Below are 27,975 nucleotides of genomic sequence, written 5' to 3'. Positions count from 1 at the left end.
CTCTCTCTCTCTTGAGGATGCTCTTCACCTTTCCAATCAATTTCTTACTTCTATTGCCCTGTCGGTACTGGGTCAATTGACCCATCTTTACTCTTAATTCTTCTATCTTCTGCTGAAGTCTGCTTTCCCAAGCTGGCGGTTCCTTCTGTTTTCGATTCTTCTGCTGCTGGTCTCTCGTTTCTTTTCCATTAATCCTAGTAGCTGCTATGGCAGCACAGTATACGGCTATGTGGATAGCCTCCAGCCTTGGACCATTGTTGTCAAGGTAATGTGGCGTTATTTGCCGATTGAGATGGTGTGTTACTATCCTTAGGATTTTATTTCGCCTCTACTTAGGTATCACGCGGGTTCTTGTGGGATCCATTCCTTCGAATTCTGTTAGCGCCTTCTTCCACTCGTCGTCTATTTTGGATATCATGACTTCGTCTCTTTCAACTTCAGCTACTCTGGGTTGTATTTCTTCTTGCTCTTCCTCCTCTGGTTCCATATTGACCATATTCTTTGTGCTTTTTAGTTGATCGCTGACATCCTGCTTGATTTTTTCCAAGATGGCAGGAGCTATTAGGTTCTTCGTGACAATGGTCCTTCTTTGGTCCGCTAATCGCTGTTCGGTGAAGTGAATATCTGGGTATCGTTCCAACTACTTGGTATGTAGTCGCGACCTGTACATTTTCATATCGGTCTCTAGCCTGGTTATTTCATAGTATGCTCGCATGCTGTACTTTTCATTTCAATGCTCCACTTCATGGGTTGGCGTTATCTTCCTTTCTGGGTGGTCAATAGTGAAGTTGCGCAGGAAGCACTTCCTGTCTTCGACCAACTATATTATTATTATTATTATTATTAGCTATATGGTGCAAGAAGCCTGAGGCTTATGCTGCACCAGCCAAAAAAAAAAAAAAAAAATCCCGAGTTACCGTGAGAGAGAGAGAGAGAAAGAGAAGCAGAAGGGAATAACCAAGAAAGAGAAGGATGATGATATCCAGCTCAGGATCCTGGGTGTGCCAAACCCAAACTTACCGAGGGACTGAAATCGACAGCGATTTGAGTCCCTGGGATAATATAAGTAATTAAAACGATGCCAATTTAACTACTTTGGTAGATGGTTACAAATTAAACTGATGCTATTCCACTAATCAGTACTTTACTATGCTGTTTTTATTTTATTTAATATGTTTGTATTATATTATATTTTATTTTTCTTCACAAGAATAAAATACAGCACCACTCGAAATCCTGAAAATTCTAAGATCTGGCATCGGTCTGGTCTCATAGGTTTTAGAACTTTGACTGTAATATTATTTTTAAAATAATAATAATTGTTGTTATTATTATTATTATTTTCAAGGTTTACTGTTCCTGATGATTGCAAAATATATCGAAGTGATTATGTCGCCGGCACTTGACGTGTTGCAGAAAAGAAAAACAACAACAAAAACGACTTTTGGAATCAGTGGGACCATGTCGAAATCATATGAGTCTGTTGAAATTTCATGTCTGCTTGAGGATTAAGTATAAAAGGACTTCGCAATGTTTTCTTATACTTCCAAAAGACTGGTAAGGATCCTTGTACTTATTCAGTAAGGAAGGATTTTATATACAGTATTTGTTAAATGATGAACTTATTTCTTGAATAGCGACAGGAGGTGGAATTCAAGGTCAAGTTGATGGGATTGTTGTTCTTGCCAGTGAAGTTCATGCAGTGGTCAGGGTTGAAAGTGTGTTCATTTTTACCTGACAAAATTTATATAACATTACTTTAAAATTGTTTTTTGTAAGTTTTTAAATTTGGGAATCAGTGACTTGTGAACTTTCGCGCAGCGCACAATGGAAGATAAAAAAAAAAAAAAAGTAAAATAAAATAAATCATGTTTTCAAAGATGCTTTCCTTCATCAGAAACATTTCTTGTTAGGAATAATTACAATACTACTAACACGTTTCTTGTTACAGAAAGTACTACGAAGTTCAGCATCAGCAATTATTCCCAACAAGAAATAGAGATTTTGACTCTGCAGAGCGAATTGCTTCAGTTACTCAAAATTCAGTTCTGTTTACCTGCACACCATGGTGCAAACGGAATGTCGCATATTTATTTATTTATTACTTAATGAAACAAGAATTTACGAAAAGTAAATGCCTGTTGGTCTAGATACTTTCTCAGATATGTATACGGTTTAGATTTTACAGGTATTTATTACGGCCCTCAGTTATATCAATATGCATCTCATTACACTGAATAAAATATTTTTGTGCCATCATTCAACCCAATTCCGAAATATAGTCTGATGAAATATCATCATCTGTACATACATCTTTTTCAACATCATATCTTGTTATGAGGGTGTTTTGATAAATTTCTGTTCTTATAGAAGGGAGATGTACTTTTGGTGAATATATATATATATATATATATGCGAGGTGGAATTAATAGTTCTGTTGAGAAATGCAAAGACGGATGCATAAATTACACAAAACGTCATAACTAATAGAAGAAGAATATCAGAAAATGGAAATATTGTAGGCGTGAGAAAGAAAATGAAAATCCTATCTGTTATAATGAATTAAGCAAAATTATATGCCGGATTGAAAAGCCAATTAAAGAGAAGGTAACCAAAATTCAAAAAAACTTAGTTAACTTCTATCCTGTAGTCCAGTTCCATTTTATTTCTCACATCATAGTTAGGTGGCCTGACCCTTTCTAAAAATCTGAGTATCATTTTCTATGATACCCAGATTTCTGGATAAGGTCACCTCACCTATCTCTATTAGGGATTACCTTGAATTATTGTTTCTCTGCATGAAAAAACTAGGTTTCTTCTTTGTTCTCAATATTACTTTTCTCCAAAACATGTATTCACTCAGTATGTATCACAAATCCACCCTACCATAAGAGTATTACTCTCACATCAGCGGTGCTGCCACCTCCAAACCTCTTTCAAGCTTCTTACCCAATTCAAAAAGAGAGAATGTGATTAATTAATGACCCATTTCTTAAAAAGCCTCTTCACTCTCTGTTTCATAGACATTCTGTTTCTGCTGCATGTATTTTTCTACAGATATCTCTCTGATCACTATTTTTCTGAAGTGGCATCAATGAGTCCTCCATTTTTTACTAAACCAGTCAGAATACATACCACAAGCAGTCAGCATCCATTAGCTATTCAGCTTTCCACTAACTTCACGGAATCAACTTTTCTTACTCATTTATCAAGTTTGTTTTTCTGGAACAGCCTTTCATATGTATTTCTTGAAAATTTCAATCTACAGAAATTAGCATTAGCACTAGCAGAGGCATATTGATTAAGAAAGCAAGCTTATACAGCATCGGCCAAAAAAAAGGAAAAAAAATCCTTCTCATTTCACTGATCCATTCTTTCTAAGTTTGTCTAGTTCTCCTTGATTTCATTTAAACTATCAACTTCCACAACAACAGATGGAAGTTTGTTCCAGCAATCAACTACCTGCTGGCTAAATGCAAATTTCTGCACATCTATTCTACAACTGACTTTCGTCAGTTTGAACCTATGCCCCCCACAGGTTTGTAATCTGAGCGAGAGGAAGAATCCCATCAGCATTGAGCCTGCTCAATCCATTCAAGACCTTATACACCTCAGTCAGATTGCCTCGCAAGTGCCTAGTCTTCAGAAGCTGCAATTTGCAGAATTTAAGGTTTTTCTTCATAAGAGCATTCCTTTGTTCCCCTCACCAGTCTTGTTGCCCTTCTCTGTACTCGTTCTAGCAACTCTACATCCTTCCTAAAATGAGGCTTCCAGATCTGTATGCGGTTCTCAAGGTGTGGTCTGACCATAGCCTTATACAAGGGGATAAATCACCTCCTCCTTATCCCTGCCTTCAAAATTTCTATATATCATTTACAATACCCCATGACCTACTCTGGCAGTCTGTCTGCACTGCTCAGAAAACTTCATATCTGACTGCACAATTACCCCCAGGTCTCTTTCGTTCTCCACTACCCAGTTAGTACTTTTCTCTGGGGTTACTGCTACCCATATGCAGTGCTTTGCATTTGTCAATGTTAAACTTCAGTTGCCACTTCTCAGCCCATCTGCCCAACTTTTCTAGATCCTGTTGCACCAGCCTACTGTCATTACGTTATTAACAACCCTGCCAACTTTTGTATCATCTGCAAACTTTGACATTAAGCTTGATATATCTTCAGCAATATCATTGATAAATAGACAAAACAACAATGGACCCAACACAGAACCCTGGGGACTCCACTAATAACATTAGTCCATGTAGAGTAGTGTCCACGAAGAACTTATTGACTTGCAGGCAGCGATAGTGAAAGAAGAAAATGCTGACAAAGCTGAATATGAACAAAATGAGGAGCCAAGACGCTTCATCACCAGAGACATAGCAATCGAATTTCATGATATTGCATCGGCAGTGGCGAGATTGGAGAAGTTGGATCCTGGCAACAAACAATTCTTAAAAGTTAACAGAGGGGTGAATGATGTACTTGCTTGCTACAGAGAAATCCATGATGAAAAGAAAACAAAGCCACCGTCCAGTCATCCATTAATATGTTCTTTTGTAAGGTTGAGCGTCCGACCCCTTTTAAATCTCCACAGCCTTCAACCTCCGCAGCGGCGTACTTATCAGCTGAAGTTGTCGATTCTGGCAACGATGCTCGAGAGGTAAAACTTGCAGATGTTATGCCCGTCTCCTCTCTTTTTTGTAATTTTATAATTTTGAAATTTTTTAAATTGCACGCTTTTGTAATTTTTCCTGTTCATGAGATAAAAAATGGAATAAATACAATAAATTAATCTATTCACATGTTCGTCTAACATTTCATTTTTGATGCAATCAATTTAGTGAGCACAGTTGTGAGTGCTGCACAAGCATGGGGGAAATTCTGACTTACTTAAAATCAGACTTACATTACAACCCTTATGTTAGTGGCTGTATTTTCAAATTGACCGTTTTTATACCATGTAAATCTGCTGATTTTTATTGAGTGAGCGAGTGCATTTTTGTGCAACATCAACATCAAACCAATCGGTTTTCTCTTTTCCTTTGGGGGCCCCCACCCTGAACTCAGGTCCCAATAAACTATCTTAATAGTCATGTGATATAAGAGTGATCATTACAGAAATCTATATTCCATGGAAAATCACCCCGTAACATCCTTCTCCAACTATATTAACAACATGTTTTTGTTAACTCTCAAAATTCTTTTTTTTTTTTTTTCATTTGGTTTCCACTGAGTTCAGACTCTGTTGCAGTTGCACACCTACACCTCAGGATGATATATGCCACAGAAGGAGAGAGATGATGTTATGATCTCTATTTGTTTTTGTTTTTTTAATGAAAGATGGACAGTTAGCATAGGAAGGAGTCAGGGATGAGGATTTTTATGATTATGTGAAAAGAAAACAAATATTCTTCCCGGTTTTTTGTACTTTTTCTGTTTTTGAATAAAAAAATGTAAAAGTTTAAAATTAATGTAATTAAATATATTTTTAAAACTTTAATTACAAATAACATATCAATTTTTTTTTATTTGTAATTAATTTAAAGTATAACTGTAGTTTCTCTGAATTTAGTCTTCCATTTTACTTATAGATTATAAGATTATCTCTTATCAGATTATAAGGTAGCTAAAATAGATGGAAGGTAACTATTAGTGAATGTACTATTAGCATTGATAACAGAAATTGTACTAATTTAGTATAGCCTTTGGTAATGCTATGCATAGTTGACAGCTTAAATAAATTCAAAAATGGGAAGGTTTTTTTTTTTTTGACTGATGCCATATAAGCTTGCTTCCTTGCATCATATGCTTCTACTAATGCTAATATACAGATATTTGGACTACCATGTAGAAAAAATAGCATGATGGCTATTATAAAATTGGCAAACCAGATTTTAAAAAAATTTGTAAGTTTAATTGCAAAATAATAAATTGCATGTATGCCAATGCAAAAGTCAGGAAAAAAAATAAAAAGTCATTTTAAATTACTCTATTAAAAATATCTGTAAGAACACTAGTTTGCAACTTAGTTTCCGAGTGAGATTTTTTTTTTTTTTTTTTTTTGATAATCTGTTGCTTGAATTTTGTAAAATAATAGTTATAGCTAAGTCTTGTGCTAAGAAACTGCAAAAATAATTTTTGAAGAATGAAATGATATGTAAGAACAAATGATATGGTGAAATTTTAGTTATTTTTAAATAAAATGTTTCTTTGTACACATGAATGAATTCATGTGAGCAGAAATTTTCCATATGAGCTACAAGGAGGAGGAAACCCCCACTGTTATTAAATGTGACTTTATATAACATGAAACCTGGTTGTGGGGGGGAATTATCAGGCCAAGGCCACACAAAAACGATAAAAGCACTACCTTTCTTGCCAATCAATTAGGTTTGATGTAATACTAGAGACTGGAATCGTGCCAGTTGACTTTTATTCTGAAAGTGTTTTTTTTTTTTTATTTTAATATAATATTCTGTTTTGCTGGATTTTCATTATTTGACTTAAAATCAAAATTGTGAAGATATTTCAAAATATAGAGGCAGCATTAATATTGTCAGCTTTTACAAAAGGACCATAGAACAAAATGTAAGTACAGTGAAAAATTATAGTGGAGAAAGCCACTGCAGTGAGCTGAACATGTTTGTGATGACAGTACTAAAATACAGTAATTTGAAATGTTGAAAGAATAAATATATAACTATAGATGCAGAAATAAAGGTGACCAAATAAAATGGAGAGCTTTAATCTTTTAATTTCATTTTAGTGGTCATAAGGTAAGCAAAATATAGATATTAATACTACGGTAAATTTAAAACTTGATTGCACATGCATGTATGACAGGTATAAGTGACTTGTTTTATTTTTTGTTTCCTGACTAATGTAATCAGGGTTGTGGCAGCCCTGATACAGATGAAAATTTTAACAATCTTTCCTTTTATCAAAATCCTTACATGTATTTAAAAATATTTTTGTAATCATGGACAATATCAGTTGACCAGCTATATAAACCCAAGGTAAGTGTGCTGGTTATCCTTCTGCTATAATGCTGAGTACAGTGGGGCCTCAAATTACGATGATATCGACATCTGATATTCTCAGGAACCAATATATCTTTCTTGCAATCTTTTATTTTAAGGACCAACAATATTGCAAGTGCCGATGGCCTTCCAATATAGCTGTAACAATACATGGGTGGAAATTTTCAGACACATACCACATGCAATATCACTTGTGTGATTATTCTCAACCATTTAGTGTTTTGTTATTGTTTGATGCATGGCGTGCGGAACATCACTTGTACGATTGTTTCAAATCTATGATGATCTGAAACTTAAAGCTCCATCAACCAGGCAGTGCTGTGCACTTTCAAGACTTTAAAGCTAGCAGAGGCTGGTTCGAGCACTTCAAGAAGAGGGCAAATATCAAACATGTTGAAAGGCATGGGGAGGCATCCAGTGCTGATTAAAAAAAAAAAAAAAAAAAAAAAAGCTGAGACCTTTAAAATTTAATTCCAAGAGTTTGTTGATCAGCAGAGTTATCTTCCCCAGCAGGTTTTTAACATTAACGAAACCAGCCTCTTCTAGAAGCAAATGCCCAGGAGAATGTACATCACTAAGGATGAGGCTAGTTTCTGGGCATAAGCCTATGAAAGATAGGCTCTCTCTCCTGTTGAGTGTCAATGCCGCTTGAGATTTTAAGCCAAAGCCTTTGCTTGTGTATCACTCTGACATCCCCCATAGTATTTAAACAACAAAAGGTTGACAAAGGCATGCTGGGAGTGTTTGTGCAATAGCAAGAAAGCCTGGGTTATAGGATATGTCTTCAGTGAATGGGAGCATGAAGTTTTCTGTCCTTCAGTGAAGAGTTACCTTGAGAAAAATAAGCTTCCTGTGAAGGCACTGCTCCTGCTTGATAATGCACCAGGCCACGATCCCAACCTTGTTCAATCTCTTGAGGCACAATTTGACTTTGTTCAAGTCAAATTTTTGCCACCCAATACCACTCCTCTTCTTCAACCAATGGACTAGCAAGTGATATTGCAAACTTCAAGGAAATCTACACCACACAAATGTTTGCAAGTTGCTTTGCAATGCCCCCTGGTGAAAATGCTGTCACCCTCAAAGATGTTTGGAGGTCAAAGTTCAACATGCTGGACTGTGTGAGGCTGATTATAAGTTCTTGGAATGATGTTTCTGCCAGGTGCAGAAACATCATTCCATTCCAGGTGCAGAAACATCATTTCATTCATCCTGGAAAAAACATCTGGCCTTTAATTATCCATAAAGTTGATGGATTTGAAATTGATGGTGCTTTGACAAATGATATTGTCATTCTTGGTAAATTACTGGGTCTGTTGGTTGGCAAAGAGGATGTGGAGGACCTTATTGATGCTCATGGGCATGAACTAACAACAGAGCTACAAAAGTTGGAGAAAATTACGGCAAGTGACACTGGAGAGGAAGAGAAAGAAAACGATACCCAAAAAAGTGTCAGCTGAAGAGTTGAAGACTGTCATTTCTTGTTGGGAGTGTGTATGAGAAGTGGTAAAAAAAACACCATGACAGTGAAAATACTGAACTCATGATGAGCAAAATGGAAGATGAAGTCATTTTTTACTTCAGGAAGCTACAAAAAAGTCGTCAAAAACAGTCCACTTTGGACAGTTTCTTTGCCAGTAGCAGCAAAAGACACCTTACACTTGATATCGTCCTACGCCACCATTGATTTCATCAGCTCTGCACTTCAAGTCTAAGGTAAATGCTAATTTAATGTTTGTTTTTTATTTTAAGTTGTTTTATCATATTTATTAAATAATCTTTATAATACACCCATTTTTAATGTAAAAATAAAGTATAATATGTAGAAATACCTATTTTATGTGTTGTTGGGGAACGAATTACAAGAAATCAATGTACTGGTGGTTTCATATTACAATATTTTCAACATAGAATGAGTTTTGTGGAATGAATTACCATTGGATGTTGGGGCCCCCACTGTATATTTATCAATTTTTCAGGATGTCCACATTATGTAAAATCAAGAAAATTTTCTGAAAAGTCAGGAAATTGAAAGTTTGTCAGGAAAAGTCAGAAAATTTTTGAAAATTTTCATAAAAATCATGGAAAATGTTTGAAGTTTAATTTTTTGCTTATTGCAGCAATATAGTTGAAAAGGGTGATTTAGTGCTTTTTGTTTTGCTGAAGCTGTTTAGTTATCTTTTCCATTCAGTTTTTATGAATAATTGATAAATAAAGTGCAATTTAATATTATAATAATATATAATAGGAACCATTGGTAGGTAGTGATCACACTATTGTTAATTGGAAGATGAAGAAAGATGTTACAGTAATTAAAGGTAAGGGCATAGGTTTTAATTTCAGAATAGGAGACTGACAATTTAGAGCACTATATGGCATTATTAATTGGGTGGATTGAGGAGGGAGGGTGAATACATTTGAGTTATGGAATATTTTAAAACAAAAATCACAGGAAAGCCGTGAATGCATGTATACCATTAAGAAAATATTGCACAAGGAGGATGCTGAAATGGGGGAATACAGAGCTGGCCAGGCTAATAGAGCAGAAAAAGAGAAAGTTATGGGACAGTTACAGAGCAATAAAAGTACTGAAGCCTACAACAGCTACAAGTTGATCTGTAACAGTACCACAAATAAATTTAGGGAGGTGTAGACTAAGTATGAGAAAGAACTGGCTAAGAGAGCAAAGAATGGGGATAAGGAATTTTTCATGTATTTAAATACAAAGAAGAAGAAGAAAATGAATTGGATAAGACCCTTGTGTACTAGTATGGGAAAGTCTTAGACAACGCAGCTGATGTTGCTGATGATTTGAATAAATACTTTGCATTGGCCTTTACCTTCATGAAAGACCCTTCATGCCATGTGAAATTAGTGATTTCGAAATTACTGATGGCTTCTTATTAGAAATACTTTTGAGCATAAAGGCAAGTAAGACTCCTTGAGTCAATGGCACATACCCACTAATTTTGTGGGAGACCACCAGTGGGTGTACTGAACCAGTGAGGTTAATTATGAGGGTATAGTTGGACTCAGGAGAGATTTCTTTAGATTGGAGAAGTGCTAATATATCCCTAATACATAAAAGTGGTTCTAGCAGAGTAGTCGGTAACTGTCTGACTTCATTGGTAGGAAAAGTCTTAGAAGCTACGATTAAGATCTAAATTTCCCTGAATTGAAGGGACATTTAGAAAGAAAAGACATTCTGAGAGATACACAACATGGTTTTGTTAAGGGAAAATAATGTTTAACTAATCTAGTAAGCTATTTTGACAAGTATTCATGAGCTGGATGTAGGGACACATTTTCGGCATAGTTTATTTGGATTTTAGCATTTGACTCAGTCCTTCATGAGAGGTTATTGTATAAGTAGGAACATGTTGAGATTACTGGAAAGATTCTTGAGATGGATTGCTGGGTGGCTGCAGAGCAGAAGGCAGAGGGTTGTGGTTGATGAATATTCTTCGGATTGGTGTAATGTCAGAAGTGGGTACCACAAAGTTCAATTCTTGGACCACTTTTTCTGATTTTCCTAAATGACACTGACAAAAGGATGGAAGGCATGATGTCAAAATTTGCAGATGATGTAAAGATTGGGAGCGTCATTAATGATCAGTGATAAGCAGTGCTTCTTTGGGTGACTTTAACAGGCTGCAAGAATGGTCAGAAATAGCAGCTATGTTTTTATACAGCAAAATGCAGAGTTGGGGAATAGGAACCACAAAATAAATTATACACTTGGTGTTGAATTAAAAACTGTAGAAGAAGAGAGAGATCTGGAAGTTATGATATGGGCAGATGTGAAATTTTCTGAGCAGTGTAAAACAGGTGGCCAGGAAAGCCCGTGGTGTCCTATCAGTAATATATTGAACACTAACCTGTACAGATAGGGAGGTCATAATCCCACTGTATAAGATTTCGGTTACAGAGCAATAAAAGTACTGAAGTAATATATTGAACATTGTGTATGGAATGTATTGCATATGGAATATTGTGTCCAAGTTTGGAGACCTCATCAAAAAAAAGATATTGAGCTTCTTGAAAGGGTTCAAAGATGGGCAACTCATGGTGAGCAATCTCACCATGAGAGTTATTATTTTTTAGTTGCAAATGGGCAACCGCATGAAGAGACTGATTATGTAGACTCCAGAGCTTAGCAATCAGGCACCTTAGAGAGGACCTGATTGAGGTTTGCTAGCTCTTAGAGGGGTTAGTAAAATGAATGAAGGTGGAATTTTTACTGTTATAAAGAATTCAAGAATGAGTGGCCATAAATTCAAATTACAGGGAAAAAAGGTTTAGAAACTTCAGGTTACAGGGAAAAATGTTTTACTAGATTGTAAGAAGTTTTCTTTTAGCCAGTGAGTTGACTACTGGAACAAGTTGCCTCTGCATGTAGTTGAGGTGGCAGTTTGAAGAAATTCCAAGGTCAACTGGATAGTTACATGCATGAGGAGGGAAGTGCATAATTTATTTTCTTATTTATTTTTATTTTTTTGGCCAGTGCAGCAAAAGCCTATGGCTTCCTTGCAGTATATGGCTGTATCATTATTTTTTAGTTGCCAAAAGAAATGTAACAATCATTTTTGAATGTAGCCCTCAGATGAAAACTGTTAATTGTGCATATACAGATCAAATTAAATAGCATATGAAGTGTATGTAGCATTTCAAGGAATGCAATTTACTTCAACTTCTTCAGATCAAAAAACTGTTTCTGCAATACTGACAAAAAAAAAAGTTCAACACCTGAAATAAGAGAAAGTAAAACTGGATATAAAATCCTTTCCTAATGTCAGTGTTACAAAAGCTGAAATTATCTGGATTATACAATTAATTGTCAGAAGATATGCTACTTAATTCATGCATTGATTTAAACATAATTTTTAATTTGACATTTTCATTACTTCTGTTGCATCCAGATTTTCATTAGGTGAAATAAAAGTATTGTATTATAAATCACCACACACTTTTAATTAACTATTAAATGACAGTTTACAGAAATTTAAAGACTTTGTGCTTTCTATCCACAAAGTGGTCCAAAATATGGATCTTAAATATTCTTTGAGTGACACAGTGCACAGGTTTTCACCAAATTTCCAAAGCGGTCCAAAAATTGCAGATTGAGCTAATCATTTGCTTCTGGGTATCATTGAACAGGGGGCATGAACACATTATATAAATAGCACTTTTTTGGATCATGTCACAACAGTAAATATATTATAGAAATTTATCAGTGCTGTTCAACTTCTCTTGGGAAATCTGTTGTGTCTCCATGGATGAAACAAATGTTAATATAAGATTCCTTTAGAAATCTTACAGTAACATTTGTGACAAAAAATAGAACTAATTACAACTCACATGAAAGAAAGTTTCTTGAAATTGGTATATGCACTTAATTGTGCTGTGAAAATTGGCCTAAAAGCAGCAATTTATTAGAATTTATTTCAACTTCTGTGAGCCCATAAACTATCGCAAAAAAATAGTTCAGCAAATCCAGATTATGCAACTCTCACAGGCAGTATAAGAAATTCTTTGTCAGATGGCTTTAAAATGTTGACTGCTTTATTTATAGGACTATTCAACGGGTCAACTGTTGATGACCCTGCTCGGGTAGCTAACAAACTAAATGAATATTTTGCATCGACATTCACACATGAGGAGTTATTCAGCGAGGGGAATGCCAGAGGTGTATTCAACTCTAGCAGTAAGCTAGAGAATCTTGTAATAACTGAGAGCAAAGTGGAGGAGAAATTGTTGAAGATAAACACAAGAAAGGCACCTGGGGTGGATGGGATCTATCCAGTTATATTAAAGGAGGCAGCAAAGGAGGTAAGCAAACCCTTAGCCATAATTATGAGAGCTTCCTTGGACTCAGGGGAGGTACCCATTGACTGGAGATGTGCAAATGTGACCCCAATTCACAAAGGGGGATCAAAGGCTGACACAAGTAATTATAGACCTGTGAGTTTAACTTCTGTTCCCGGAAAATTAATGGAGGCACTGGTGAAAGAAGCACTGCAGGATCATCTAGACAAGACTTCAGTTATAGCTAGGACACAGCATGGTTTTGTTAAGGGGAAGTCTTGCCTGACCAATTTGATTGGATACTATGATGCAGTCACAAAAGAACTGGATGCAGGGAATAACTTTGATATTATATACTTGGATCTTAGAAAGGCTTTTGATACTGTTGCACATGGAAGACTGCTGCACAAATTGGAGCAGTGTGGCATTGGAGGCAAGTTGCTGCTATGGATAAAGGGGTGGTTGAGGGGGAGAAGACAGAGAGTGGTAATCAATGGACACTGCTCATCGTGGACTAATGTTATTAGTGGAGTCCCTCAGGGTTCAGTATTGGGGCCTTTATTGTTTTCTGTATTTATAAATGATATTGATGATGGTATATCAGGCTTAATGTCCAAGTTTGCAGACGATACGAAGGTTGGCAGGGTTGTCAAGGACACTACTGACACTATGCTGCTGCAACAGGATTTGGAAAGGTTGAGCAGATGGGCTTCGAGGTGGCAAATGAAGTTTAACATTGACAAATGTAAAGTACTACATATGGGAAACAGCAACCCCAGAGCAACGTATCAACTCTGTGGTACTACACTGACAGTGGTAGAGAATGAAAGGGACCTGGGGGTGGTGGTGCAGGCAGATATGAAGTTCTCTGAGCAGTGCAGACGAGCTGCAAGAGTAGCTCATGGTGTATTGTCAATGATATATAGGAATTTTTCTAGCAGGGATAAGGAGGTGATTATTCCCTTGTATAAGGCAATGGTCAGGCCACACCTAGAGTACTGTATACAGGCCTGGAGGCCTCATTTCAGGAAGGATGTAGAGCTGCTGGAACGAGTACAGAGAAGGGCAACTAGATTGGTGAATGGGACAAAGGGGTTCTCTTACGAAGAAAGGCTTAAGTTTTGCAAATTACAGTGTCTGGAAACTAGGCACCAGCGGGGTGATCTGATAGAGGTGTACAAAGCCTTGAGTGGTTTGAGCATGCTCAATGCTGATGGGATTCTTCCTCTAGCTCAGAAAAATCACCTGAGAGGGCATAAATTCAAATTGAGGAAAGACAGATGTAGGATAGATGTGCGGAAATTTGCCTTTAGCCAGCGGGTGGTTGGTGGGTGGAACAGACTTCCATCCCTTGTCGTGGAAGTTGATAGCCTAAATAAGTTTAAGGCTCAGCTGGACAGGTATTTCGAACGAACAGAGGGGTGAAGTGGAAGTGGTTATTTTTATTTATTTATGTTACTTTTTTTTTTTTTTTTTTTTTTTGGCTGATGCTGCATAAGCTTGCTTTCTTGCATCAAATGCCTCTACTAATGCTAAAAAAAAAAAATGCTATTAATTTCCACCCGCATGCTCAGTAATCAAAACTTGCTGATTGCAATTCTGTAATATGATTTTAAGACTGATTCTTTAGAATGTGAGGAATTTTTTTGGAAGATATAATAACACAAAGTTTTTGATTCCACACTTATGAAAACAACAGATAGAATATGCTAACACTGCACATATCATAAAAAGAGAAGACAAGAAGATACTTGTTGGTACATTAGGCTTGAATTTCTGTATATTGTAATGATAAAGTTGGAACCATTCCAAACACGTGCCTCAAACAGGCACATGTTTGGAATGGAAGAGAGTGGTATCATAGATTCCAGTTAAACAGAACAGTGCCCACAGAAGTATCCGTAGAAGAGGCATGCAGCTTAAACTGTTAGACAGAGAGTGGAGAAACTTTGTAAGAGATGGGTCATTAATTAACTTCACTTCTCTCTCTTTTAAATAGAGTCTAGCTTGGGAGAGGTTTTTGAAGATCACTCCAGATGTGGGAGAAATATTACATAGTAAGGTGAATGTGAAATTTGTACTGTTTAAAGGAGAGAAACACCAAGAGTGAAATAAGAAAACCCAATTTTTTGATGCAGAAGAACCAGTATCTGTGATTATGCCAAGACAGATGCTATCGAGGCAGAGTTAGGTCAGTCAGAAAACTGCTAGCTTTTGGGGTGGGGGGGATACACGGACTAATAGATTAACAGTAGCCACTGGCAGAGGTGAAAGTGATTCTTGCATTGCTTCTATTGAAATGCAATTGAGCAGCAGCCTGGAAAGCAAGGCAATGAGGATTTCCAGGACTACTGGGAGTCATAGTGGAACAAGAAAATACATGGGCTGTGTTAGGGTAATTAAGAGTAGAAACAGGTGCATGTATACTTGCAGGTACACCAATGCCAGGAGTATAGTTAATAAATTTGATGAGCTTGAAATGCTAGTCAAGACATCAAAAGCAGATATTGTTGGGATATCAGAGACGTGGTGTCACACAGGCATAAGCAGTGCAGAATGTGAATTTGGGGAGTACAATGTGCACAGAAGGGATAGGAAGGGAAGAGGAGTTATGCTGTTAGTTAAGAAACACATAAATTTAAGGAAATGCATCCAATCAATGTTGGTGGACAATGCAATGTTGAGTCTGTTTAGTATGACATAAGCACTGGGAAAGGAAAAATGAGTAGGTGTGTATTCTAGGTCTAATGAATCTGATGAGTATAATGAGTAAATCAGAGAGTCTTATAATGGGGGATTTTAATTTCCCAGATATTGACTGGAATTTGTGGGTTGGTCACTCACACACTAGCAAGGCTTTTGTGGATTTATTGCATGATTATTTTCTACAGCAGCAGCATGTTCAAGAGGCAACTAGAGGGAGTAATACTCTTGATATGATTATCAGTAGTGATTCTTCATGCATTAACATTCTGCAAATAAAGGAACCACTAAGTGGCAGTGATCACAGTGTGCTGAAGTGGAATTTACTCAAAGAGATAACTACCATCAGGGGTAAAGGGAAGGGTTTATGCTTTCATAAAGGTGACTATGGTGGTCTGAGACAGTATTTAAATTCTATACTGTGGGACCAACTGATGATGTTACCAACAGCAAATTCAAAATGGTAAGCATTCAAAGAATTAATCTTTGAAGCTACTAGGCTTTTCATACCAACTAAGAAATATTGTTCAAGATTTAGGCCTAAATGGATGTCCGATGAACTAATTAGACGTGGCAGAGAAGAAAAATGCATGGGATACATATAAATTAACAGGTGACAAACAAGCCTATGATACATATAAGCTGGTCTGTAACGAAGTCACAAAGGAGGTTAGGCAGGCAAAGGCAGATTACGAGAAATCTTTGGCAAAGGATGCAAAGAAAAACAGCAAAGAGTTCTTTACTTATGTAAATGCTATGTAGCTATTCCTAAATTCTAAAATTTTATTGAAATTATGCATAAACTCTGTAGAGCAGTTACCTTGATTTTTGCAATAAACTTTTATGCACAGAAATATTTTTCTTCCTATCAATAACCTGCATGTTTAATATGCCCTTCACATATATCAGAAGCTGCTATAAGAATCTTTCATAACAGTTTATAAAAATTTTATTATTTTTCTGGTTTAAATAAAATGCTTAAATGTTTATTATTATTTTAACATAACTGTGTAACTTTGACTTTCATTATAAACTTCAGCTTCAGGAAGTTAAAACTTTGGCGCAGAAATGCCGCAGTTGTCTTGCTTCAACAGCTGTTTCTTCTTCTGGTCCAAGTACAGCCTCTCACATGATGGCGAACCAAGATTTTCTTCCTCATCTTCCAGTACCACCACTTAATCGCTCACTAGAACGATATCTTTTGTCTGTAAGACCATTGCTAACTGAAGAGGAATATCACCAGACAGAAAAGGTAGTTAACAGTATTGCTGTTGAAATTGTTTAAAAAATTATTTTATATATAGATTTATTTATAAATAGTACACTGAGATAGCATTACATACCCCTAACAATGATTATGTAAGGACAGGAACTAAAGCATTCAATAGACTAGTGTTCCACATATAGAATGAGACAGAGAAATGACCTAACCAAGTTTCAAGATGATGATTGTTGGATCCATATTAGCAGTGGATGGTATTTCAGACACAATTACCTTCATTCAGTGAATCCTGTGCAGCCCTATTTCATGTGTATGAGGAGTGGACCAACTGTGGAAGATCCACAAGCAAGTGGTTTCATACAGGTCAGCCACATGTTGTTGACCAGAAGAATGAGAGGAGGATCTAACTTGTTGTTCCAGTGGAACAATGATGATACAAAACAATATATGGATAACAGCCCATTTCAACGTGATTCTGTGTCTGAGAGTAGCACAGTTGGGCTATCCCAGCTGACAGCCTTTCAAGGTACACCAGTTGGTCATAAGCAGATGTGCCTGCAGTGGGCATGGGAGAAGAGTCATTGGACAGTGGATGACTGGGTTGCTTTGTCTAATGAATTACATTTTCCAACTACACTATGTCGATGGATGGGTGTGGCATATTCAGTAGTCTCTCAGACAGCACTGCATGAAGGGGAATTGTGAGGTGCACTTTATAAGCTGGAACAGGTTGGAATCACAGGAAAAATCCTTAGATGGATAGCAGGATGACTTCAAGGCAGGAGGCAAAGGGTTGTGATAAATGGTTATTCTTCAGATTGGGATAATGAAAGAAGTGGGGTTCTCCAAGGATTAGTATTGGAACCACTGTTGTTTTTAATTTTCTTAAACATCGATGAAGGGATAGAAGATGTGATGTCTAAATTTGCAGATGATGTAAAGATCAGTAGAGTAGTTAATGATCAACATTGATTGATTCACAACCCTCTGCCCTGAAGCCATTCTGCTATCCATCTAAGGATTTTCCCTGTGATTCCAACCTGTTCCAGCTTATAAAATACCTGCTCATGTGGGACTGAGTCAAATGCTTTGCTGAAATCTAAAAAACATGGGATTCTATCGCTTGCTCAAATTGCGCATCTGAAGGGGCATAAATTCAAGTTGAGGAAAGACAGTTGTAGAATAGATATGTGGAAATTTGCCTTTAGCCAGCAGGTGGTTGATTGCCGGAACAACTTCCATCAGTCATTGTGGAAGTTGATAGCTTAAATAAATTCAAGGAAGAACTGGACAAATTTAGGTGAATTGGGAAGGGTTTTTTTTGCTTTCTTAAGCTTGCTTTCTTGCATCATATGCCTATACTAATGCTAATGATCGCTGCCAAGCAGAGATTCTTCAGAGTGACCTAGATAGACTTCGGTGATGGTCAGAAAAGTGGCAGCCATGCTTTAATTCAGCAAAATGTAAGGTCTTACACCTGGGGAACAGCAACCCCAAAATAACTTATACACTTGGTCAGTTTCACAAAAGTCAGTAGTGGAAGAAAGAGACTTGGGAGTTACAATACGGTCCTTGGTGTCCTATTGATGATTTATCGAACATTTTCTGGTAGAGATAAGAACATCATGATCCCATTATATAAGGCTATTGTTAGACCATACTTGGAATACTGTGTTCAAGTGTGGAGACCACACCTAAAAAAAAGACATTGAGCTTCTTGAAAGGGTCCAAAGACGGTAACTTGCTTGGTGAGATCAGAAAAATGGCATCCATATGAGGAAAAACTTTGAATATAGGAGACTTGTTTGATGTGTTTTAAGGCTCTGAGAGGCAAAGTAAAATGAATGAGTACGAAATTTGCATGGTTATAAATGATTCTAGAACTAGGAGCCATAAATTCAAGTTACGGGAGGAGATGTTTAGACTGGATTGCAGGAAGTTTTATTTTATGCAGCGAGTTATAAATTACTAGAATAAGTTACCCACATGGGTGGTTGAGGCTGACAGTTTGGGGAAAATCAAGGGTCAGCTGGTTAGTTATTATGGGAGGAGGGAAATGCATAGGTTATCTATTTCCTTTTCATTCATTATTTATTAATTGTTTATTTTATTTAATTTTATTATTATTATTATTATTATGTTACCTTTTTTTTTTTTGGCTGGTGCAGCATAAGCCTTAGGCTTCGTTGCATCATATGAATGGGCATCATTCATATGCCCATTACTAATACAAATTGTCCTATCCTTCTGTAATGCAAATCAAGTATCTCATTATAGAAGGAGATATGGAGTGGGCACTATACCTTTTGAGGTTATAAATAATGCCTTGATCTAGTAAGCTACATAAAACTGATGTTATTTTGAGATAAAAATAACAGCCTTGTGTTCTTCAGCTGAAGTATCTCAACAGAATGTTCCATGCAGTGATCTGGAATCATCAAAATATTCCCACGTCTTCTGAAACTATCCATTCTTAATAACCAAGACTTTTGACCATAAAATAAGCATTTCTGTTGGCTGCATAATTACAAAAAAATGTTTAATTATTTTATACTTTAAAATATCTTGGCATGATAAATTTCTCTTTTGGAATCACAAATGGGCAAATTATTTTATACTGCTTTCTGCACTGCAGCATAACAAGTTAGTGATTCATGATTTATTTTCTGTCTTTATAGAACTCTTCTTTAGCAGTAAGTGTTTTGTTGGGAGCAAAATTCTAAAAAAAAAATATAGTAATCTTGTCAAGATTAAAAAATTGTTTCTTATTTTGTTAAATGATACAAATATATTCTGTATCATTCTTATCTACTTTTTTTTTTTTTTGACAGTGCAGCAAAAGTAGCTTCCTTGCACTGTATCTATTAGATACAATGCAAGGAAGTATTACTGTATCTATTAGTGTCTTTTCTGATATATATATATATATACAAAGGGTACTAGGAAAGTTTTGCAATACAGCTTTGTTTATTTAATTTTTTCAAAGTAATTTCCTCTACATTCAATACACCTCTCCATCCTCCGAAACCAATCTTTAAACCAGTTCTGCCAAGTTTCACTAGGGAGTAAAGCACACTCGTTGTCCCAAGCCCGTAGAAGGTCCTCATCACTGGAAAACCGCCTCCCTTTTAGCTTCATTTTCACATGTGGGAAGAGTGCAAAGTCGCAGGGAGCAAGGTCTGGACTGTAGGGAGGGTGCTCGAGAAGTTTCAGTCCTGTCTTGGTCAAATATTCGGTGCAGGCTTTGGCGCGGTGAGCTGGAGCATTATCGTGATGGAGGTACCAGGTGTCCATTCTTGACTTTGGCCGCAGGTTCTTCATAGATCCAATGACTTTAGGCAGGCATTGTTCAGTATACCACTTAGCTGTGACTGTCTTCTGCGTGTCCAAAACGACACGTTCCACAATTCCACTCGATTTGAAAAATACAGCTATCATTTTCTTCTTTACAGATCGGGATTTTCTGACAATTACGGGTGTGTCGTCATCATCAAAGACCCAAACTTTGTTTTGAGCCTTGGTCGGCAGATCGTAATAGTACAGCCAAGTCTCGTCACCTGTCACGATGTTGTTCAAATACCGAGATTGTCCCTTATCAAACTTTTTTAACATCTCCCGGCACCAAGTCACACGTCGTGTCATCTGCTCTTCAGTCAGTTGATGCGGCACCCAGAGAGAACAAAGTTTCTTCACGTGGAAATGATCTTGCAGAATCGAACGAATTGCTGGTGCATTTAGGCCCAAAGTATCCTCTATCTGTTGGTAGGTCACTCGCCTGTTTTTGTCAAGCATTTTCCTCACAGCAGTAACGTTTTCCTCCGTAACTGACGTTCGTGGCCTTCCCGGCCTCTCATAATCCTCCAGAGTGAAATTTCCCCTTTGGAATTCTCTATACCACCTGAATATCGTTGTACGATGTGGACAATCATCATCTAGTGCAAGAGTCATTTCTTCTAAGCACTGGTCTATGGTTAAACCACGCACTAAATTATACCGCAAAACTGTCCTTATCTCATTTCGTGACCACGATGCCATCGCAAGCAATTTACACTCTAACTACTAATGAATAACTGAGCCCATTGACTTGGCGCGGCGGCTACTATGCACGTATGAACATGTCTCAACATGCAGCAACAAGCAGCTTCCTGTGATTCATTGTTGCGTCATATTGCAAAACTTTCCTAGTACCCTTTGTATATACCTGATAATTCAAAATAAAACATAAGCCAGATGGCAAAAACTGTAGAGCGAAAATTAACATAAAAATAACGTAAAATAAAATAAACCAACGGGGTGGGGGGGGAGTAAAGGTAATAAGGCATAAACAGTAGCCAAATGTCCCCTATATAATTTAGCACTTTAAATCCAATTAATAAAACCGATATAAAATTTAAAATAATGCCAATTATATTATAATTTAGCGGTACCCCCCTCGTAAAGTACCAGTTCCGAAAAACGGGTAATATCACCAAAAAGGGGTTAAAAGCACTACTACGAGAAAAACAAAATATCAAAATAATAGACTGACCATTATGCCCCATATCGACAGAGGACCACGAGGCCAATAATGGTCATGGAATCGCTGCATTTCAATCGCTATACAATATATATGCATTTCAATCTCTATACAATATATATGCATTTCAATCTCTATACAATATATATGCATTTCAATCTCTATACAATATATATGCATTTCAATCTCTATACAATATATATATATATATATAATCCAATTAATCCAAAAATTAAAATAAACAGAAATTAATAAAAATATATATTAAAAATAAATAAGAAAAATAGTAGGAAAGCTAACATCAGTGGCAGCAGAAAAGCACAATCCACTACATGTTGCTTATAATAAGCTAAATTAAAATAGAATATTTGCCCGTAGCATGGCAAACCAGTAGAGTTCAAATAAAATAATGTAACAATAACAGAAAAAAAAAATATATATAGGGAGGAATAAAGAAGAAAAGGGTAGTGTTGAAGCAACGTTCCTAAAATAATTTAGAAAATTAAGCCAATTAAAAGAAATTTAGTGCCCCCCCCCCCCCCCCCGAAGGCACCTGTTTCCGAATTATGTGAAATCTCACTAAAGTGGAAACGTAGACTAACAACATTACATGACCAATTAATAAAATGAAATAAAATATAGACTGACCATTATGCCCCATCTCGACAGAGGACCACAAGGCCAATAATAGTCAGGGAATCACTGCATTTCGAACGCTAAACAAATCAATGCAACGATGGAATGATATGATCGGACCGCCGATGCAATAGATTTGCATAGCGGTGGTCCTTATGCAGCAAAAAATAATACAACAGAAAGCCTAGTACTCGCATGGCGAAACCACACCACTGACAAAACAATAGTTGAACTGAAAATATATAGAAACAAATTAGGCTATAGATGGCGGTACGAACGCAGCATTAGCAGATCGTCACACTACCTCCATGTAAATATAATCCAATTAATCCAAAAATTAAAATAAACAGAAATTAATAAAAATATATATTAAAAATAAATAAGAAAAATAGTAGGAAAGCTAACATCAGTGGCAGCAGAAAAGCACAATCCACTACATGTTGCTTGTAATAAGCTAAATTAAAATAGAATATTTGCCAGTAGCATGGCAAACCAGTAGAGTGAAAACGAACTTAACCAAATAAAATATATATATATATATACACACGTTTAATTGTATATATATATATATATATATATATATATATATATATTTTTTTTTTTTTTTTTTTTTAATTTTGGAGATATTCTGTTACGATTCCAAATATTTTTCTGTTTTTCAACTTCCAGTTTGTTTTGCATAATGTTACACCATCTACCTTGTAAGCTGTTCTCACACACACACACACATACACACTATTTCAAACCAAAACATTGCATATAATTTACAAACAAGTTATCAGAATGGCTAAGTGAAACAAGATATGAATAATAAGGTTGTAGAAGGAATAAGCATCTAAAAATAAAGAGTACATTAATTGGAAGATCAGTATGGTAAATTTACAAGCTAATTAGAAATAAATTTAGAATGGCACTCCTTGACAGTACTGAAGCTGAATGTCATGAAAAATCATTACTAATGTTACGAAAAATCCACAACATGATCAATATTTAAAAAAAAAAAAAAAAAATTAAAACATGTTGATCACTGATCCATCTCATTGCAGGCCCACAAGTTAACAATGGTTTTATAATTTCTGTATTTCAGCTGTTTTACAAATAGGTACATCATTTCATTTGACAGATAAACTAATCCGCACACCAATTCAATATATTTGAATAATGGTGGACTCATGCAGTTAAAATTAAAACAACAGCTAAGAGCATTCACAATGCAATGCCAGACTGCTAACAAAAATTAAAGTTAAATAAGAGTGAAGGATATTGATGGAATAGGCAGTGTTTTGTATCTTGGTTTGCTACTACCACCAGTGTTTACATAATTGAAAATAAAGAATAATTAACTTAAAAGAATAAAGTTTAACAGTGATCACAGTGATTTTGTGATCATGTTTGCTTTGGCTTCTGATGAGATAGAGATCAGTGGCTGATCTGCTTTATTATTGCTTAAAATGTTGGCTACATGTGGCTGGTTCTTAATATCATTATCAGTGATATTTGGTTTTGATGCTGTCAAGAGGACATTAGTCTAAATTTATTTCAAATTAGTTTGTAAATTTTGCTGTTTGGCTATCAGTGTTCTAATTAATGTGTTCTAAATCATTTTTATTATTCCTTCTAACAACACCCTTATTTTTAATGCAGTTTGCAGTTAGAGGGAAATGAGTACATGGCCTCTAACTGCAAATTTTTTAAAAAATTTAATTTCAGTTTTTGAGGGATTTTTGTGACCCCCTCCCCCACATGTGATGTAATTTTGATTGTAATTAATTATGATTTCTCTCAGCATATGTTTATGTGTTGCAGATTGTCCGAGAGTTTGGTAACCCTGGAAGTATTGGTGAAAAGCTACACGAAATGCTTGTTGAGAAAGCAAAACGGACAAAAAATTGGGTAAGATAGTAAAGTTATTTGAAAATATAAATCTAATTATTTGAAATATTTGTAATTTAAAATGATAATTTCAATCTTTTATGTCTATTATTTATGTGTCTTGAGCAGTAATATTTTTTTCATAGTTAGAAGAGTGGTGGCTACATACAGCTTATTTGGAATATCGTATGCCAGTTGTGGTCTATTCCAGTCCAGGACTCGTTTTCCCTCTTCAGGAATTTCACTCACAAGAAGAACAACTTAAGTAAGTGTGCAGAGCCATTTTGGGAAAATATGCCAATAAATACAAATTAGATTGTTTTGATTATTCCATTTCTTGTCAGTCTTCCTTTTTTTTTGTTGATGACTAAAAAAAAATATTAAAATGTTTGCTAAAATTGCAGGCACGATGGAACAGATATGTTTGTAGAGGATTATATTGAAGAATATTAATATAAACATTTATCATTGAATAAAATTAATTTTTTGCAACATTAGGTTTGTTATATAATGTCACTAGCTGATTTGATTTCTCTCTCTCTCATAACAAAAAATGTCTATTTTTGTGGAGAAGGTGGCTTTTGATATGTCTTCTAATTTCAATTTGGTTATGGGGAGTATTTCCATTATGTGTAAATTATATTCATTAATCAGTTTAATTAAAATTTTTGCATCATCTAGCTTAGGCTTATGTAATAACAGTGAATTGATAATTTGGTCTGACCCAACATAATGAAAACTGTGTGTTCATGATAATATGCCCAAGTGTTAAAAATGTCACAGCTAACTGATGCTGAACCTCTTCAGTTAGCTGGGTAGTTCTCTGATTAGCTAAACTATGTTATATGATCCAGAAACTAAGATTCAAATCTCTCAGTGAGAGGCCAAGGCCAAAAACAGCACAGCACTCAAAATCATATGTGAAGGCCATGCTGATTTCATTTTTCTGCAGCACTATCCTGAGAGGATAGTGCTACCAGATTTTTAAAATGGTTGAGCAATGCAATCTGCCATAAGTTATATGAAAAGTGGTGAAATGGTTGACTCCCTCACAAAAACAATTCACAGTGATATACATCACTTGCCATACAACAATTTTTGACCAGCAAAAATGCTCCTCTTGTGCCATACATACCTTATTAGTCTGATTTGGCACCATGTTACTATTGGCCATTCTCAAAATGAAAACAGGATGTGAAAGAAAAATAATGAGTTATTAAAGAAATGAAATCAAACACAACAGACCACTTAAAAGCATTCACTAAAGAAGACTTCTAAATATGTTTTGATAAGTTGCAGGCATGATGGAACAAATATGTTTTTAGAAGGATCACTGGACTAATTTTCCTTTGTGGGTTTGGTACCTGTGGAGTACCTTCTTTGTTTTTCATGTCTGAAATGCCATTATCTTACCTCTATTTTCAACTTTCCATCACACATTGCACTATGAGCAAGCGTATCAACTTCATAACAGGCTACACTTTTAGCCTTCTGTTGTACACTTAGGATTGGAGTCATTATTCAAATGAAATGGGGGGAAAAATGGAAACGCATAAGAAAATCTTAATAATTTTGTAAAGAAATAAAAGATTTGTAAGCATATGAAAATAGCTATTGACTTGACATAAGTCCTGTAGAACATACACTATAGTCTGCACATTTATAAAATTCCTTAAAAGTTTTTAGACAGCTTCTTCAATTTTAAAGGTGGTGGTGGTGGTTCAATTATAGATTTGTATTAACTTGAAATGCATTAAATATTTCAGAAATTTTCCTAAGAATACAGTTCATGTAATGCAAAAATGCATACCTTGAACTTGCACAACTCAAGGTATTGAGTTGTGCAAGTTCAAGAACCAAATCTCTTGTATAAGAGATTTGGTTCAAAGTGTTATCCTACCCTCTGTGCTCATCACACCTAGCGTGGTGTTTTTACATTTTCTAGCTGCTGAAAGATGCACTCATAGCGCATCACTTTTGTCAAGTAAAAAAGCTCAAAATGGCAATGTATGAATGGTCCCATGACCGGCCATAAAATCCTTCTTGTGAAAGAAACATTCTTTTGTTCAGCCCTAGCAAAAGCATGCAGAACATAATGAAGACTATATTTAGGATCTAAATATATGTATTGTTTATAGATTAAAACACAGTCATGTAACTTTTAATAATAATAATTTATTTATCCCTATTTTATGTTACACTTTTTTGGGGGATAACAGCAAAAAGGGAGGGAGAACACATAAGCCAATGGCTTTTTAGGGGGTGTTCCCTTAAAAAAATTATGAATATACAAATATACAATTGAAAAATGTACACTGAAATTGTACAGGTAATGTTCAACAGGAAAGATATAAATAAATTGGAGTGTTTTGTACGTTTCTTTACAGAAGACTTCGAAAAGCATCACTACTTATAATATATAATTGTGAACATTTTTACAATTAAATGAGGAGAGAAAAAAATGATGAGATACATGCACAGAAATTTACAAACTATTTGCCAACTGCTTCCTTTAACATTTGTACATTATTTCCATGTTGGTGTTTTTAAAATCCAGGAGTTGAGTGGAAGGTAATTTGAATCAGAATCATTTGTTGAATCATTGAATCATTTTGTTGTTCTCATTTTAATCATCCTTATAATATATCATGTAATGTGCATTGTAGTGGTGGTATTCATCATTTTCTCTGTAGAGAAGTTAAACACAGTTCTATTTATAAGTGGTGTAAGCTGATAATACTTTCTTTAAGGATAAAAAGTACAGTGCCAAGTTCAAGAAATCTTGATACTCTTGGTTGCTAGGTAACAGTGAGAATTGGCAATAATCCTTTGCAGTACAGCATTATTTCTGCTGTCTTCCTATTCTGGACTAGAAAATGAAAAAAATTGAAAAATTGAATATGAGCTCTTCAAACATTGTTTTTGAGTTTACATGAGTTGTTATGTAAAAGTGATTGATTTAAGACATTTAAGACAATATAAATATATTTATATGATTTTAGTGTGCAGTATTTCTTGAAGCATTCACCAAGATGCAATCCTGGTTTTCTGGAGCATGTCTCGCAATACCAAACTTTGTTTTCTTCCATTGTTAACCCTTCTGTCATTACATTGGCACACAATGGTCATAGATGCTGATGCACCTAAAAAATCCTCAAACAAACAAACAGTCATTACATACTACACAGTTTTACTTATTTGAATTTTCTTGTTTGTCTCACTAACAAGAAAATTCAAATAAATGAACTAACTAAAGCCTTTGGTCCATTTATTGAAACCAAAGCCCACTTATGCACTACACGGAACAATAGAAGTAACTTATTTTAAAGAGTTTCGTTGGCACAATTATTTGTTTCTTTCAAATTTGCTTCAAACAAAGAATCAGTAAAAAATAGCTGAAAATATTCAAGTTCAGTTTGGAATACTTGAATTACTCTGACAAAATCCACAGTTCGAAACAGAAAAGGGAAAATGTTTAAATGAAACATCATTTACCTTGCTTGGTCTCCAATTTTCCACACCGATATTGGTTGACAGGTTGTTATCAATTTCTTTATCACTGCTGCAAGATATATTTTTGAGATTGAAAATAACATCATCCTCACTGTTGGATAAAAGTAAATCAAATTCTGAATCAGAAAGTTCTAAAAATTTCTCAATTTCTTCATCAGAAAGGCCTTTACAAGTTGATTTTGCTATGCCTAACTGTTTCTGGCAGAGAGTAAATACACAGTGACCACTAAAATTAAGAGAAACTACAGCCATCGGCTGTTAACAATTGAGTGCAAACATCCAATTAATTTGTCAATGGCATGACATTGGACTGCAAAGGGTTAATATTTATATCATACTGAGGAAACACTGCATGCACATTCTTGTCAAGACAGTACACAGTATTGAAAGATAGATTGAGACACATAAAAGAGGGTTATGTACAGTGTATGGCAGAATCTAAATTCAGATGATTTAATGTCATTATACAAAATTCAGGGATACATAACTTATAGTAATCTTCCAATTTACAAACACTCGATCTTACAAAAAATTACTTGAATGCACGCTTGTTTCTAATTGACCAAATACTTCTGTTTTAGCTATTCATATACCAGCTGAGATGGAACCAGACTTCATGAGTGAAAAAAAGCTGTGTCAAGCTTATCTAATTCAAGGTTCTTCAGT

General features: G+C 35.5%; 1 protein-coding gene across 1 annotated transcript in view; it reads left to right on the top strand.

Moving 5' to 3' along the window:
* Positions 1-1,411: 1,411 nt before the first annotated feature.
* Positions 1,412-27,975, top strand: part of LOC150087760 (carnitine O-acetyltransferase-like) — a 75,158-nt gene continuing 48,594 nt past the window's right edge. The window contains exons 1-4 of the mRNA XM_090369190.1: positions 1,412-1,557; positions 16,590-16,802; positions 23,731-23,817; positions 23,943-24,061. Coding sequence (XP_090225316.1) covers positions 1,531-1,557; positions 16,590-16,802; positions 23,731-23,817; positions 23,943-24,061 — 446 coding nt within the window. The 5' untranslated portion in view covers positions 1,412-1,530. The remainder of the gene's footprint in view (positions 1,558-16,589; positions 16,803-23,730; positions 23,818-23,942; positions 24,062-27,975) is intronic.

The sequence above is a fragment of the Mastigoproctus giganteus genome, chromosome 3 (assembly GCF_048544385.1).
Source record: "Mastigoproctus giganteus isolate SK-2022 chromosome 3, ASM4854438v1, whole genome shotgun sequence".
In the NCBI taxonomy this organism is placed as follows: domain Eukaryota; kingdom Metazoa; phylum Arthropoda; class Arachnida; order Uropygi; family Thelyphonidae; genus Mastigoproctus; species Mastigoproctus giganteus.
Note: the sequence above shows the minus strand (reverse complement) of the source record. Positions and strands in the feature narration are given on the sequence as shown.